At 43.1% G+C, this 17,624-nt stretch overlaps 1 protein-coding gene across 1 annotated transcript in view; it reads right to left on the reverse strand.

Moving 5' to 3' along the window:
* LOC121535982 (protein FAM13A) overlaps positions 1–17,624 on the reverse strand; it is a 94,638-nt gene that overhangs the window by 51,096 nt on the left and 25,918 nt on the right. Inside the window, exons 3-7 of the mRNA XM_041843231.2 lie at positions 16,026–16,235; positions 12,605–12,782; positions 8,864–9,113; positions 6,786–6,914; positions 4,040–4,126 (exon numbers count right to left, since the gene is read on the reverse strand). Of these exons, the coding sequence (XP_041699165.2) occupies positions 4,040–4,126; positions 6,786–6,914; positions 8,864–9,113; positions 12,605–12,782; positions 16,026–16,235 (854 nt within the window). The remainder of the gene's footprint in view (positions 1–4,039; positions 4,127–6,785; positions 6,915–8,863; positions 9,114–12,604; positions 12,783–16,025; positions 16,236–17,624) is intronic.

Below are 17,624 nucleotides of genomic sequence, written 5' to 3' on the forward strand. Positions count from 1 at the left end.
CAAGTTGGATCAAAAATCCAAAAAAAGACTACCAAAGGAAATACCAACAACCGTTCTTGAGTCATTCACAACCATTCACAACCACCTGTGAAAACATGGCTTCCAAATCACCAACACTACCTTTAGTTGTAGAGGCAGAGGTGTTGACAGATCAGTTGTCTGACCTCTTTTTTGGAATGAGAGACGTACCTGTTAATGTGTTGTAGGCCTTGTGAAGAACAACACTCACTTGGCTGAGATTCTCACCACAACACAATGATCCAAAAACACAAGCTATTATTTACTGCAGCAAAAACACTTTCACTTAAATACCGGAAAAGGTGTGACATTAAAATTCCAATACCGCTGTTACCATAACAACAGAATGTTTGCTTACGTTTTGAAATGTAAATATAAATAAGAGCACAAGGAACGTAGACTACAGCAGTTGAATGATAATGTCATCATGGACTTTTTTTTAGCTGAGAAAGTCCCAGCTAAAATGGGGAAAGTCACTTGAACTCACTACAGGAGTGTTCACTGTGTTGGGTAATGTGGTACATACAACAACAGGTGAACAAGTTCAGATAGAATACATCATAAACATCTTTAGGGCCCTCTGATCGATGGCGGCAATTACTCATCTCACATTTCCCGACAATAGACCAGAGCCTCGACAGATAAGCCAGGCTCTACAGAGCTATAAATACATTGAAACTGAGCCTGATTTATGCCAAATGGAAACACAAAAATGTGATTAATCGATTGCAATGTCACAGCCCCTCTCAGTTGCACGCAACAGATTTACATAGACATGCCAAACTACAATGTCACACTAAGGCCCCAAATGTGTGTGTGAGTGTGTGCTTCCTGCACAATCAACACATCTGAACGACTATCAGCAGAAGAACAGTACCTTTGGCTTTTCAACTATAGTTCCCCCTCCCACCATAAAGTCCAATTACCAGTAGCAAGCCAGGTAGCCAACTTATCTACACGCCATATCTTTGTTGGGTTATATATTTAAACAAGACTGTCATCCAAGGCCATCATGGGTAAATATCCCCGATAAGAATGCTTTGATTTTATTAGGCTGCAGATTACATTACAGTATACCGTATATGGCTATAAAACTATTCTACTAACCTTGATCATTTATAAGGAAGCCATTTATAAGGAACCCCATGGTAAATCACAGGATATAACTGTTTTTATTATGTAGTGGGAAGTCAGGTTTATGTGGCTGCATCAACATGAAATTAAAGGTAAATTCCCTTCATTTCCCATCAACATGAAATTAAAGGGGAGTTCCTTTCATTTTCCATCAACATGAAATTAAAAGGGGAGTTCCTTTCATTTTCCATCAACATGAAATTAAAGGTAAATTCCTTTCATTTTCCATCAACATGAAATTAAAGTGGAGTTCCTTTCATTTTCCATCAACATGAAATTAAAGGGGAGTTCTTTCATTTTCCATCAACATGGAAAAATCCATTCTAAATTACATTTAGTCATTTGCAGCGTCTTATCCAGAGCGACTTACAGTGCATACATTATAATTTTTTCATACCCCCTGTGGGAAAGAACACAACCCTGGCGTTGCAAACATGCTCTATCAACTGAGCTACATCCCTGCCGGCCATTCCCTCCCCTACCTGGGCCAATTTCCATGGGTCTCCGGTCAGCCGGCTCGACAGAGCCTGGATTCGAACCAGGATCTCTAGTGGCACAGCAGACTGTGCTGCAGTGCCTTAGACCACTGCGCCACTCGGGAGATAAGCCCTAAATGCCCTGGAAATGTTATATTTAGTGTTATCACTTGAATTACAATTGATATTAACATATTTTGTTTTATCCAGGGCCATAGTATTTCAATTGTCAACTGGCGTTCTAACATTTCCTGGAACGCTATCAAAGCTAACTTCACTGAAATGGCTCAAAATCAAATGAACAAGCAAACAAAACAAACGTGTTTGTCTGTGTGGCTCCTCAACAACAAAATTACCAAGGAGCAACAACAAAGTAGTACGCTAGATTAGATAATGCTAGCGATGCTAAATATGAGCCTAATGCACAGGCTCTGTGATTTTATTGACTAATTTTATATTATATTTTAGTCATTTAGCAGATGCTCTTATCCAGAGCGACTTACAGTAGTGAGTGCATACATTTTCATACTTTTTTCACACTGGTCCCCCGTGGGAATTGAACCCACTATCCTGTCACTGCAAGTGCCATGCTCTACCAACTGAGCCACATGGGTCCTGGGGACTCTGCAGGGAAAACAAAAAACGTCCCTCATCAGCAATAACTTGTCTTATTTTTCATCACACTATGCTTCACTAATCCCATTGTTAGCTCAATCAGCATTTCTCAATCTCTTCTCTGGCTTCTGTCCGGATATTAAATAATATCCTATGGGCTAACTGCTAAACTCTTTTATAGCCTTAGACAAACAATACATTCAGCTAGTGTATGTAGGTCTATGAGTCACAACAATAGAATTAGAATTTAATTCCATTCTTAGTCAAGGGCTGCAATTTTATTAATTCAAATGAAATACTTAAGAACGGAAGTCGGTTGGTGAAGGCTATTCGGCTGTCTGCATCATAATTCCACAGGAAGGGCATATAGCCAGCGTAGCTCCTGTGTGTCATTGTGAATTAGCTTGATTGTTGTTGTGTTGTGGCTCAGCTGGCTTCCTCCCACTGGTTTACCTTATCAAATCAAGTCATGTGAGCGAGTGGCTTGATCAGAGCTATCACTATCAGAAGCCCACGACCAGGACCGGCTCCAGGCATAAGCAGTCCGACCTTCACAAAAATCAGTTGGGTTCTCAACTTACTGTTGAGAGTTAGAAAACACAAGGTGCAAGTTTGACATTTGGTTGTGCATCAGCAGTCACTCAATTAGCCATGTCAGCTAACATTTTTTAGATTGGTAAGTTAGTCTAGCCAGTTATCTAAACTTGCAGTAATCATGGCCGAATACCGCCCGGGCACACAGGGCACCCGCCTAGGGGCCCCCACCTCCAGCGGGCCCCCATTGATTTTGTTAGTCACTCTCACTCATATCATTAACATGGCATAAGTCATGGCAAAATGAGTAGAATTGTATGAAATGTGTTAAGAAACGTCAAAAATGTCTCTTTGCCCAGAAATGATGAGAACTGCAGAAAACTTGCTTTAAAACTGCAACATTTCCTCTACGTCCCATGGCAAAATGTGTAGAATTGCCAAAAATCTACTTTATAACGTAAATGTATTCTTTCCGCTGTCAAGATGGGGCCCACTAAAATGTTTTGCCCACTTAGGGGGGCAACCAAATCTCGCTTAGGGCCCCTAAAAGGCTAGAGCCGTCCTTGCCCACGAGTGACCCCTGAGGGGTATACTACAAAGAAGGATCAATGAGTTAGCCAGCTAACTTGCCTAAATATTCTGAAATAACGTATTTCTTTATTTTTTTAAGATAGACTTCAAATGGGCATGGTCTAATTGGCTCAACAACCAAAAACGCATATCTAAGTAGAACTTTCTAATGCACCAGAAAATCAATTGTTATTTCTGGTTGTTTATCAAAGTTAGCTGGCTAACTCATTGATCTTGCTTTGTAGTATATGCCTCTGGACACTGCGTGTTTATGTTTGTGTTTGTTATTGTGCATGTGTACAGGCGTGTATGTGTGTGTGTTTAGGGGAGATACAAATACAGCCACAACAACATTGACAACATTAGGTAGTTTGTGGCATCAGGCCCGTATCCACAAAGCCTCTCAGAGTAGGAGTGCTGGTCTAGGATCAGTTTCACCTTTTAGATCATAATGAATAAGATTATATGGACAGATGGGGACCTGATCCTAGATCAGCACTCCTACTCTGAACGAGAGCTAACCCACCATATTTGAGAAATAACCGATAACACATGTCTGTATTGCCATGGTTACGGTGCAATTATCAGGATTAGATGTCTATTTCAGGATAGGGCAATCTTAAGGCAATCAAATAAACATTGTTCATGTTGTTCAGAGAGAACAAGTCAATATTTTAATTTATTCACTGTACCTTCTGTTTCCTTGGGGTTATGATTGGGTTTTCATTGGATAGTTCTTTTGATGGCTCAGTGTTCTCTGGTGGACTGTTGGATGCAGCCTGAAAACATAAAGGAGGAATGACAATGTACATATCATATAATTCATATAACATCATGTATTTTTCTGTCAATAGCTAACGATCGTCAATCCACCAAGGCATATCACAGTGCATTTGTGACTGACGGGGCATATCGGCTCCTAACAATATAACTATGGGTTAGGATTAGCCCAATTGCTCAACTGCAATATGACTTTGTGAATACAGGATGATCGCTGCAATACACAATGATCACTCATAGCTGTTTATCAGTCGTGTCAACATATAGTACATTGAATAACATATCTGTAGTATCCTCACGTGTTGACCTGGAATAGCATGTTCAGTGCCTTCGGAAAGTATTCAGACCCCTTGACTTTTTCCACATTTTGTTATGTTACAGCCTTATTCTAAAATTGATTTTTAAAAATGTACACACAATACCCCATAATGACAAAGCGAAAACAGGTTTTTAGAAATGTTTGCTAATTTATCAAATGTTTAAAACAGAAATACCTTATTTAAATATATTATTAGTATTCAAACCCTTTGCTATGAGACTTGAAATTGAGCTCAGGTGCATCTTTTTTCCAGTGATCATCCTTGAGATGTTTCTACAACTTGATTGGAGTCCACCTGTGGTAAATGTAATTGATTGAACATGATTTGGAAAGGCACACACCTGTCTATATAAGGTCCCGCAGTTGACAGTGCATGTCAGAGCAAAAACCAAGCCATGAGGTCGAAGGAATTGTCCACAGAGCTCCGAGATAGGATTGTGTTGAGGCACAGATCTGGGGAAGGGTACCAAAAAATGTCTGCAACAATGAAGGTCCCCAAGATCACAGTGGTCTCCAAGTTTGGAACCACCAAGACTCTTCCTAGAGCTGGCCGCCCGGCCAAACTGAGCAATCGGGGGAGAAGGGCCTTGGTCAGGAAGGTGACCAAGAACCCGATGGTCACTGTGACAGAGCTCTAGAGTTCCTCTGTAGAGATGGGAGAACCTTCCAGAAGGACAACCATCTCTGCAGCACTCCACCAATCAGGCCTTTATGGTAGAGTGGCCAGACGGAAGCCACTCCTCAGTAAAAGGCACATGACAGCCCGCTTGGAGTTTGCCAAAAGGCACCTAAAGACTCTCTGGTCTGATGAAACCAAGATTGAACTCTTTGGCCTGAATGCCAAGCGTCACGTCAGGAGGAAACCTGGCACCAACCCTACGGTGAAGCATGATGGTGGCAGCATTATGCTGTGGGGATGTTTTTCAGCGGCAGGGACTGGGAGACTAGTCAGGATCGAGGAAAAGATGAACGGAGCAAAGTACAGAGAGATCCTTGATGAAAACCTGCTCCATAGCGCTTAGGACATCAGACTGGGGCAAAGGTTCACCTTCTAAAAGGACAACGACCCTAAGCACACAGCCAAGACAACGCAGGAGTGGCTTCGGGACAAGTCTCTGAATGTCCTTGAGTGGCCCAGCCAGAGCCCGGACTTGAACCCGATCTAACATCTACGTTTAGAAAATGTATGCACACATGACTGTAAGTTGCTTTGGATAAAAGCGTCTGCTAAATGGCATATTATTATTATTATTAGCCCGGACTTGAACCCGATCAAACATCTATGGAGAGACCTGAAAATAGCTGGGCAGGAACACTCCCCATCCAACCTGACAGAGCTTGAGAGGATCTGGAGAGAAGAATGGGAGAAACTCCCCAAATACCGGTGTGCCAACCTTGTAGTGTCATACCCAAGACGACTCGATGCTGTAATCGCTGCCAAAGGTGCTTCAACAAAGTATTGAGTAAAGGGCCTGAATACTTATGTAAATGTGATATTTCAGTTTTATTTTATTATTATAAATGAGCAAAAAATACAAAACATCTGTTTTTGCTTTTTCATTATGGCATATTGTGTTTAGACTGATGAGGGAAAAAACAATTTAATCAATTTTAGAATAAGGCTGTAACTTAACAAAATGTGGAAAATGTCAAGGGGTCTGAATGCTTTCCTAAGACACTGTATCACAGCTGAAACTATCCCTATGAATATATGATGCAGGGACTTGCACGTACATGCATAGGTGTGACGAAAGATGTTCCTTTTTACTTTTCAAAACCATGTCTAATTGACTACTTCATGTGACCACATGGTTGGTGTTAAAAGTACTCTGTAAGGGGAATTCTACTCTGTTGGGAAATTCTTAGTTAAAAGTACTCTGTTAGGGAATTCTTAGTTAAAGGTACACTGTTGGGGAGTTCTAAGAGACGTAGTTCATGCAGGTTAACACTGAGAATCCTACATGTGTGCATAGGGCACTAACACAAACCTAAACCAGTGGAGGCTACTGAGGGGAGAACGGCTCATAGAAATGTCTGGAACGGAACCAATGGAATGGCATCAAACCATGTGTTTAATGTATTTGATGCCATTCCACGCCATTCTGCGAGCCCTTCCTCCCCAATGAAGGTGCCACCAACCTCCTGTGACCTAAACACTGTGTTCCATGGCAGGTCCACACACGCAAACTAAAACAAGTGTGCACTAGGCAGGCAGCACGTACCCCCCATAGAGACACCTAAGCATTGTTTTCCATGGCAGGGGCACACAAAAAACGCACTCACACACACACTCACATATACTCACACACACTCATACACACTCACATACACTCACACACCTCTTTCTTTCTGGGAACTGGAATCGGTGTCTTTTGAGTGTGTGTGGGAGTGCTTGGTGTTCTTGATGTGGTTCTGGGTGTTTTCGGTGACTCAGTATCTGTCCTATTCACTGGGATCTCCTTGACCTCCTGAGAAAAAGACAAAAATATATTCTTCACACAATCCTCCTATTGACCAGTGGCAGGTCCAGTGAAGCAGCATGAGTTACTGTTGGCTTTTATTCCTTTGTAATTGAAGGTACGCCATTTCCTCATCTAATGGTGTGAAATATCATGCCAGCTATACATTCCAGAACAGACTTTAGATAAACACTTCTGTTGTGGCCAAGGGTAGGAATTGGAGAGTGAAAATCATTTGACAATGTAAAAATGTCTTCTGACTTCCCAGAGTGATTAACAAGTTCCCAGAGTGATTAACAAGTCTCATAGCAGTGTGTGTTCGACCTCCCCTAACAACAGCGTGTTCTACCTCCCCTAACAACAGTGTGTTCTACCTCCCTAACAACAGTGTCCAGAACAGATGAGACAGGTCAAATGTGCTGTGCTGCCCTAACCTCTAACCCCAACACCTCCACTCAAACAACCCTATTGTCAACTCACGCCCCCCTCCCTTTTACAGTAAGAGGACAGAAGCACCTGTACCGATGGCTACGTGCAGAGAAAAGCAATGAGGGGCAAGTGGGAGGTCAATGGTCAAAAAGCAGCCTCAGGAGGTATAGCCCTGCGTGTGTGTAAGGAGATCCCAATAGCAGCTGGTCAAGCGGAGGGATATCCTACAGGTCAGCAGCCAACCGGGGTCTCGGGTGTTGTGAGGTCCCTAAGGCCCCCTGAGGCCCCTGACTGCTACAGGGATTTACTGCACTGGAGAGAACTAGAGATATTTTCATGTGAGGCCACCACACACACAACATGCAATGATAAATACACTCAGCACTTCCTATGAGGGCTGACTGACAAGATGGCCACTTTGTCCTTGATGCAGAAAGTGATTGAGAAACTCAAAATGGAACTCATGATAAAGTGCTACTTTATGGAATGAAGGTATGTTTGACACATACTCTTAACATAAAGCATTTATGAATACTCATGTACAGTACGTCTGGGGTAACAGTGTTATTGGAGTAACCAGACCCTTGGTCAGTCCATAGTGATGTGGTTAAAAACAGCATTAGGGGTATACTGTAACAGGTCAAACTCACCAGGGGCATTTTCTACACTGACCAATATTGGCCCTTTCTGACACTAAGGGTCCAGGCCCCAGTCAGGAATGACAACTGGGAAATTATGAAATCCTTAAAGTTTTGTGAAAATGCCCAAAAAGAATGGATTCTTAAAGTAGGTAAATAAATATATTTTACAGCGTGACTTATCTTCCCATTATCTATGGTTTTCTTCTCCTCAGCTTTCTCTTCTCCTCAAGTGCTTGAGACACATCAAAGGGCAGTCTAGACTAGACTCATTAAATATGGATCGATAGCAAGAACAGAACATCAAAACAAAGATGTTCCCCTGGAAGAGTCGGGGCTGAGATGGCATCTCTCCAAATCAATTCAAAGACGGGTATAACATCACTCGCAGGCAAAGGAAATGTACCCCAAAAATTGGTTCCAAAATGGCACCCTATGACCTACATCAGTGGTTCCCAACCAGGGGTACTAGGACCTCTGGCGGTGCTTGGCCTATCCACAGGGGGTACTAGGACCTCTGGCGGTGCTTGGCCTATCCACAGGGGGTACTAGGACCCCTGGCGGTGCTTGGCCTATCCACAGGGGGTACTAGGACCCCTGGCGGTGCTTGGCCTATCCACAGGGGGTACTAGGACCCCTGGCGGTGCTTGGCCTATCCACAGGGGTACTTGAGAAGACTCATGAGCCCATAGGGTAACTGGTCAAATGAACAAGGTACTCCCCGCAGAGCAAAATTCAGTTGGTGGTACAATAACTGAAAGAGGTTGGGAACCACTGCCCTACATAGTGTACTACTTTTGACAAGAGCCCACATAGGGATAGATAGGGAAGACGTAGCCCAAATCAGTATGAAGACTTGTATAAAAGACATGTATAATACCAGTAACTCACTTTAACAATGATGATGTTAGAAGGTAGAGATTCCTCTATGTATTCTCCTCTGTCTCCATCTCTATTGAAGACATAGTGATCTTCTATATGGTCTCCTCTGTCTCCATCTCTACTGAAGACACAGTGATCGTCTATATGGTCGTCATCTTGGTGGTTGTTGTTGAATATGCTGCTGTAGTTCTGGATCAGCTTGGCCATGATCTTATTACAGATGTTCTGCTCCTGGATCCCATCGAACCCAGAGGACACACTGGTGACAGAGACAGACAGAGAAGATTAGAGATGGCATATAATTATAAAAATGTTCAATATCATAAGTGCAATATTGTAGCAACATTGACAAAAGCTTTGGAACTCTTGGCATAGTAGTTTAGCCAGAGACGGAAGAGGAAGTGAGACACCCCACTCGCTGTTTTTTTCCTGGTTCAATCAAAGTCAATGAACTACTGTAAGTAGACCAGACCCAGCTGTTATTGCATTGGTGTCTATGGGAGAGACGCCCAGTTAAGTAGACCATAACTGACCATTATTTTCCAATGGTAAACAGCCTGAGTAAATCATCTTCATTTATCCACCATCTTTAGTTTAGCTAGGTGTTTGACTGACAGACATAGGGTCACAGGGTACATAACATATCGTGGTCCTCTGTAGCTCAGCTGGTAGAGCACGGCGCTTGTAACGCTAAGATAGTGGGTTCGATCCCCGGGATCACCCATACACAAAAAAAAATGTATGCACGCATGACTGTAAGTCGCTTTGGATAAAAGCGTCTGCTAAATGGCATATTATTTATTATTATTTATCACTCAAGCTCCACCCCCTATTCGCTGCAATACAACACCTTCTCTGCCATGACAAAGAGCAACAAAAGCTACAATACATCATTTCTGCAGGTGCCGTTTGACACAAAACAAGGTCAACAAGGACAACGTGGTTCAAGGGAAACACAAGCACCACATTCCACCAACAGCTCTCACATCATAGCACAATAACTCAACGGTCCATGGACAAAGTGCTTTTCTACAGCCCTTATGGGGGTCTTATGGCGGCAAACACGATGCCACAGGATTAAATAGAAGAGAGTCATATTATAGTGAATCTCGATGAGTAGGGCACAGGAGGTTGGTGGCACGTTAATTGGGGAGGAAGGGCTTGTGGTAGTGGCTGGAGCGGAATAGGTGGAATGGTTTCACATCAAACATATGGAAACCACATTTGACTCCTTTCCATGAATTCCATTCCAGCCATTAAAATGAGCCCGTCCTGCTATAGCTCCTCCCACCAGACTCCTCTGGAGTAGGGCACATTCCAGTACCATGTCAGGCCAAGTCAGGACAATCCAGTAGCCCTTGATACCAGATCATGTTACTGAGTTTTTCCTGAACAGCTGTTTGACATGCCGACATGGCGTGGGCTCTGGGCCTAATTATACCCCTCTCTGATTGGTTGACGGAGGGAACACACTGAGAACATGGTGTACAGTATGAGGCCAGGGCAAAGGTATGTCACTTCCAGAGGAGGCTGGTGGGAGGAGCTATAGGAGGACAGGCTCATTGGAATGCCTGGAATGGAATCAATGGAATGGAATCAAACACATCAAACATATGGAAACCTCCATTCCATTTATTCCATTCCAGCCATTACAATGAGCCTGTCATCCTATAGCTCCTCCCACCAGCCTCCTCTGGTCACTTCCTTGTCCTCTTACTGTACTATAGAGTTCGATAGAGGGCACAGTTGCCTCAAAACCTGTTTTAGCGGACAGCACCATTGATGAAGTGATAATGGCAAAGATAGGGTGCGTGCCCTCTTCCCAATTCTATGTCCTGTACAGACCCTCCAGTGATAGTGAGACTTGATGTGCCATCAGGGACGGATTCCCTGGCATGGACATCTGGTGTTATTATTAGATATGGCTGCCAATCAGGCGGGCAGGGGGGAATGGGGTGGCCAGTAGGTAGGATGGCTGGGAAGTTGGAACATAGTTATAGGTGTAAAGTAACTAATTGCCACTAATCTCGCTACTGTAACTGTAGCTTTTCCGAGTACTTGTACTTTTTGGAGTATTTTTCAAAGTCAGTTTTTTTTACTTCTACTTGAATAAAATGTAATTAAAGTAACATTACTGCTACTTGAGTAGGATATTTCAGTACTCTTTCTACATCTGGTGAGTGAGTGAAAGAGGGAGTTTGTGAGGGAGTGAGTGAAACAGGGAGCAGTTCTTTTACACCAGTAATTTGACTCCTACTTGAGTAAAACGTAATTAAAGTAACAGTACTTCTACTTAAGTAGGATATTTCAATACTCTTTCCACCCATGAACATAATGCCCTCGATCACGGTGCGAGGCATATGGTACTCTGTGGATAGTAGACACTTGGACACTGAGAACACAGACATACACCATTTATGAGCAATGAGGGCATTGGCCAGGGAGAGGACATGGTTGACTGTGAAGTTACATAGTACCCTCGATCATGATCACATTTCTCAAATAGTGACAGTACCACTCAAAGGGATGCCGGTAGAAGTGGAAGAGAATGTGAATAGTAAAGGAGTGTGTGTGTGTGTGTGTGTGTGTGTGAGAGAGAGAGATATAGACAGAGAAGGTGGAGGAGGGACAGAGGGTGAGAAAGGAGGAGTGCAACAGCTCTCTCCCTTTCTCCTGCCTACTCATTCTCATGGCAACACATGTCAATACAGGTTTAGAACAGGACAATGTTGACGGAAACACAAACATCAATCAATCAACCTGATTCCAAGGATTTAGGCAAGTCAGCCAAGAAGTCCCAGTGCATAGAGGTAGCTGTATGTGTGTGTGTGTGTGTGTGTGTGTGTGTGTGCTATTCAAAGACTGTCATAGACAGGCAGGCAGGCCACTAGAGACTAATGACACACACACACAGGTGTCCTCTCAGGCGTGATAAATGATATACTCCAAGGATAAATCCACATCCAAGCTGGCTTTAATACGCTTGTTAAGGAACATTCTACCCTTTAAACAGCAGAGGGTAAATAGCAAGGGATTAAACATGGATGTTGTTGGAGTGGAGACGTGAGGGACTAAGTCAGGACAACTCATTGGAGGTTGCTGGTGTTTTCAGGACCCATTCTGTTATATTTTCTTATTTTATACAGGCGTGTTTTGTCTTATAGAATAATTATTATATGGAACAGTTCAACATGAATCAATCATAAATCAAACTATTAACTGCGCAACCAGCACACTATCTACTTTATATGGTAAATACTTGACATAGCACATTCATGATCTAGTCTGTATATCCTATTGTGTACATACCAGGATATTACTATGTGGACCCCAGGAAGAGTCGCTGTTGCCTTGGCAGGAACTAATGGGGATCCTAATAAAATACAAAAACTACTATTCTATTACTTTTTTATTATTGATTATTATTGATTATTATTGATTATAGTACTGCAATGTTGAGGGAGCTAGCACAGAAGCATTTCGCTGCACCTTTTATACCTGCTGTAAACTGTGAACGTGATGAATAACATTTGATTTGATTTTGAACAGTTTCTGTGTATCTTTTTAAAGGGATATAGCACCATTTTCCGCCACAACATCATGCATGACTCATAACATATATGCCATAAACTGGCTTTAACAAGGGCTTAAACATAATGACAGTCATCTGCCATTTAGACCAACCTGGCAACCCATCTGTCTTAAACTAACACCCATCCCAAAATCCCATGAACATGTAATAAAACTTACTGGAAGACATTGGGGCCGAAGACAGTTGCCAGATTGAGAGCGGTCATGCGGTTCTCCTTGTGGCGCTGGTCCACCAGGGTGAGGAAGAGACAGAGGTACTGCAGGAGGCTGTAGTGGATGTCTGGCAACTGGTGGAGTAAGACCCTCAGGTCTGAGCAGAAACCATCCTCACTGGACTCTGGAGGGAAATATACAGGGAGAACCATTTAGAAAATAAAGCTGTTCTGTTCTATTCAGGGCGGCAGGTAATTTAGCGGTTAAGAGCATTGGGCCAGTAACCGAAAGGTCGCTGGTTTAAATCCCAGAGCCAACTAGGTGAAAGATCTGTCAATGTGCCCTTGAGCAAGGCACTTAACCCTAATTGCTCCTGATAATCGTTCTGGATAAGAGCGTCTGCTAAGTGATGTAAATGTATTCTATTCTAGACATTATTAGAGAGGGGAGAGACTGTGTTGTGCTTTGGTTGAACAGCTGTACACCTAGAAGAAAACCACAAACATGTAGAAACAAAATTATAAAAAATTAAAAGATTCTAAGGAATTTTGAGAATACTGTACTTCGAACCAATGCTCCAATTTGTTGATGAGAAAGATAGCACATGATTATTAACCCACATACCAAGAATTGCATTGGCATGATCATGTTTTTTAATAATACTTTAGCTCACATTACCTAGTTTATAATCTGTCAATAATAATTATTCTCTCATGACTTACAAAACAAGCACACAAACAAGCTTTGGTTTTGGGTTCTGAGAGTCGTGGCCTTTCGACTAAGGTCAAGTGTGTCAAATTGAAAACAAGCCTACTAACACCATACAATCCTAACTTCAGGTCAACGGCTGTTGTTGGGCTGGACGCACATTGATATTTGAAAGAGAATGACGCACACACCTGCTCTAAATGTATCATCTATGACCACGATGCTGGTAATACCTTAGCATTAAAAGGCAGTGAAAACATGATGATGCCAGTACTCAGTCAGGATTCCTATTGGGGTCAGAGGTCAGACGTGGATAAAGGGACATACCTACTGGTCTTGAGTAAGGCAGACATGTGTCTATGTAGTTTTGTGTGTGTGTGTGTGTGTGTGTGTGTGTGTGTGTGTGTGTGTGTGTACACAACAGGAGGGCACCAGGAGTTCTGAGAGCACTGACAGCTGTTGCATGTCTGGTGAGGTGAAGTTCAGAGGTGTGTGTGTGTGTGTGTTCATGAGCTCTGAGAGCACTCACAGCTGTTGTAAGTCTGGTGAGGTGAAGTTCAGAGGAGTGTGTGTGTGTGTGTGTGTGTGTGTGTGCGTGTGAGTGTGTGCGTGTGGGGAGAGGTGAAGTGGGATCAGATGGAGACGTCAGCCCTTCACTCTGCCAAGACTGCCCAGACACAGGCTTGTTCCTGGGTTTTATATGACGATAGAGTTACTCAGTTGATCCACTGTCATTTTCTACCACACTACAAAACAGACTGACCCTAATCTCAGACCGCTATCTCTAACATGTCTCTATGGGTGTCTATGATAGTGACCTCTTTGCATATTTCCCTTCATTTCGCCAAGGTAAGACATATCATCCGTAACCAGATAAACAATATCAAAGAATTTCCGCCTGAAAAAGAGAGGAAAGACTGACATCAGCTTGAGGCTAAACAGTGAACATTGACCAACTCTAATCCTAAACTGAATATTCACAATAAAATTAATCACAATCCAGAATATTGTAATCCGGTTTATCGTTGCCATGGCAGTCACGCAGCAGCAAAGTCCCTCACGTGGCAAATCTTCGGGTCGAACACTGCAATCTGCTAATGTGTAACATTACCTACCAGGGCAGCAAAATGTCAGCCAAACCACACTGGGTTTTTAGATGGGTTTCCTGGTACCCATGATGCATCATATGTGGCCAGTCCAACAGCACACATGCCACACAGAGAGCGGGAACATTCAGGTCACCTTCCACCTCTCTGGGGGATATAAAATAGATATTTGTGTCCTGTCATAATTTGTTCCATCTTTCTATCTTTCCATCGTATCTATCGTTCTATCATTCCGATGGGAATGCACCTATTGACCAATTCCTCCTCCATCTATTCATCTTTTTTTTGTCATGCTCTCCTGCTGTCTGCTCATCCATCCATCCATCCCTCAATTATTTTTTCCCTCCCTCAGTTGAACACGTTCCTGTACCTTGACATGGGGACTTGAACCAATCATATTGAGTCATTTTCCTCGCCAATCCAAGTCCTGCTTCTTCATTGACTTGTACCCGGCAAGGCCACACTCTCTTAATGCATCCTCTGGCACCAAGCTATGACAAATACTCCTATTCATCCAACAAGTTTATAATATACACTCTCTGTCATCTCTGACAACCACAAGGCACTTTGAACCAAAACAGAGACTACGCCCCAAATGGCACCCTATTCCCTATATAGTGCACTACTTTTGACCAGAGCAATTTGACCAAAACAGAGTGTACATCGAAATTAGTGCACTACATAGGGAATAGGGTGTCATTTCCCTTCCCTTTTCATCATCCAGACTGAACCAGATCATCATGGAGGTGAGTTAAGACCAGAGCAATGCCAGTACAGTCTGTGACGGGCATGGGACTGCCTTGACCTTATACGGACTCATACTGTACACTGTTAGGACTGAGGAGTCCGTGAAGAAGGACTCTGAGCTGAAGCCAATGAAGCCATGCCTCGCTGCCTTTCCACTGCCTGAGTCAGCGGATGTTTGTGTGTGTCATGCAGTCCCGTGCCCCAGACACTTCTGCTGTGTTAAAGGTCAACTCCTGTCTCCTGCACAGTGTAAGACCCAGCCAGTGACCCACGCAGACATCTAAAGATAGCCTGTTGTTTCGAGCGAATCAGAAGTCAGAACCGTGACCTAGATACGTATAACACTGGCGAAGAGCTGCAGAATTTAAAGGTGGGATTGGGAAACGGTTTAGGGCGAGTGCCAACTGGTATTCTTAGCTGTAGATTGTTCTGATAGTATCTCTGTAGAAGAATGGTAACACTGATTACACTGGTGTTGTATGTAGTATCTGGTAACGAAATGGAAGCACCACTTGAGCATGATTATGCTGCTTAATTATGATTATGTATGATAATGACTATGTATCATTACCGTCCATTTGTGACCTCGACACCATGGTTAAGAGAATGATCACTGATGTGTTAATGGTAATGGGTATACAGTATATGGTACGATAGTGATCATATGACTAGAGAAGTGAGCGAACACAATTCTAATGTTGTGAATGGAGACAGTGAAGGTCAAAGACCCTAGAGTAGAGTACTGTTGACAGACTAGGATCAAATCGATCATCATTATCTCACAATTATTCCCCCAAGGACAAGTTCCTTCACAGTTTATAGACAAACACACACATCGTATTATTCCAAACAGTAAAAGTTCTTACCCTGGTGCTGCTGTATAAGGGCAGGCTGTATGCTGGAGTCTACCAGGCCTTCTGGCAGGTCCCTGAGGTACTGTTTGAACAAGCTGGCCACTGTACACACATCCGCCTCAACCAGGAAGTCCACGTCCTCACCGTTCTCCAGCCGCTGCTTAAGCCCCTCCACCGCCCGTACGTTACCGTTGACCCTGAACAGACCCTCCTGATGAAGGGCTGGGGATGGAGGGGTGACAAAGGGTCAAGTTGATGGGTGACAATAATTCATTAATTAATTTGGTGGGTGCGCTTATATTCGTCCTATTTCACAAATGTACAAGTGTGTATTAATACGCGTGTGTGAATTGAAAATGACTTTTTTGCAAATCCCAACTCCCCCTGAGACACCCTCAGAGAGCGGGGTCACGGCCAGGGTCAGCCATTATCATCGGTGACCCTGGAGCAAGCAAGGTTAAGTACCTTGCTCCTCACATCAACAGATCTTTCAACTTGTCGGCACTGGGATTTGAACTAGTGACCTTTCGGTTACTGGCCCAACGCTCTAACCGTGAGGCTACCTTCTGCTGTGGCTGTGTAAATGTGTGTTATACTTTATTAACTTGGACAGCAGTTGCTGGGATTACATACCATTAACGGCATTAAGTACTGAACGTGGAACTGTTGCTCTGCTGTTGTTGTGAACAGTCTACAGGGCCACATGCAGTTGTCGAACGTTGCAGACCGAAATGCCATGACGTGATTCCTTATTCTACATGTCAGAGGCATTTTTGTTCTACATGCCATATTTATTTCGGAACGTTGCAAAACGTTGCGCCCTGCTGAATGCGCCCAGACCAGTGGGCTGCAATGGCAACCCTGCAGAGAACAAATCATTTGAGCCAGAGATTGAAATGTAATTAAGAAACGCTCTTTAAAGGCACATTTTCTATTACCTAACTATAATTGTAAAAAAATAATAACCAAAGCAAAAACAAAAAAAACGATACCTTTTTCTTTGTCCACATGGCACGTGCTCCTGTCTCCCCTATTTCTTAATCACAACGACCCCCGTGACCTGAATAGACTGATTATTCAACCACACACACAATTAAACAACTATCTGCAAGGCCCAATGTATGATGTGGGTGTGGTGAGCTTGTGAGAGGGTGCCAAGTTGTCGTCCTACTGCTGTATCATAGCACTACAATGACCTCTAGTGGGGAAACAAGGGAATTACTACTAGAAGGGCTAAATGGACCATTTGATAGCAAGAGGAGAGAACAGAACCATAAGGATAAGTCTATCATGGTATGGAGCTTGTATTTGTATTTATACCAATCAAATTACACCTTTGCAGATCACAACAGCAACACATGTGATGTTAAGGAGTGTAAAATGTGGTTTTACACAACACAAAGCCTAGCCGACGAAATTGTCGCAACCCCTATTACTTGCCTGTTCAACCTCTCTTTCGTAACGTCTGAGATCCCCAGAGATTGGAAAGCTGCCGCGGTCATCCCCCTCTTCAAAGGGGGTGACACTCTAGATCCAAACTGTTACAGACCTATATCCATCCTGCCCTGCCTTTCGAAAGTTTTTGAAAGCCAAGTTAACAAACAGATCACT

This window comes from Coregonus clupeaformis, unplaced genomic scaffold (genome assembly GCF_020615455.1).
Source record: "Coregonus clupeaformis isolate EN_2021a unplaced genomic scaffold, ASM2061545v1 scaf1241, whole genome shotgun sequence".
Classification (NCBI taxonomy): domain Eukaryota; kingdom Metazoa; phylum Chordata; class Actinopteri; order Salmoniformes; family Salmonidae; genus Coregonus; species Coregonus clupeaformis.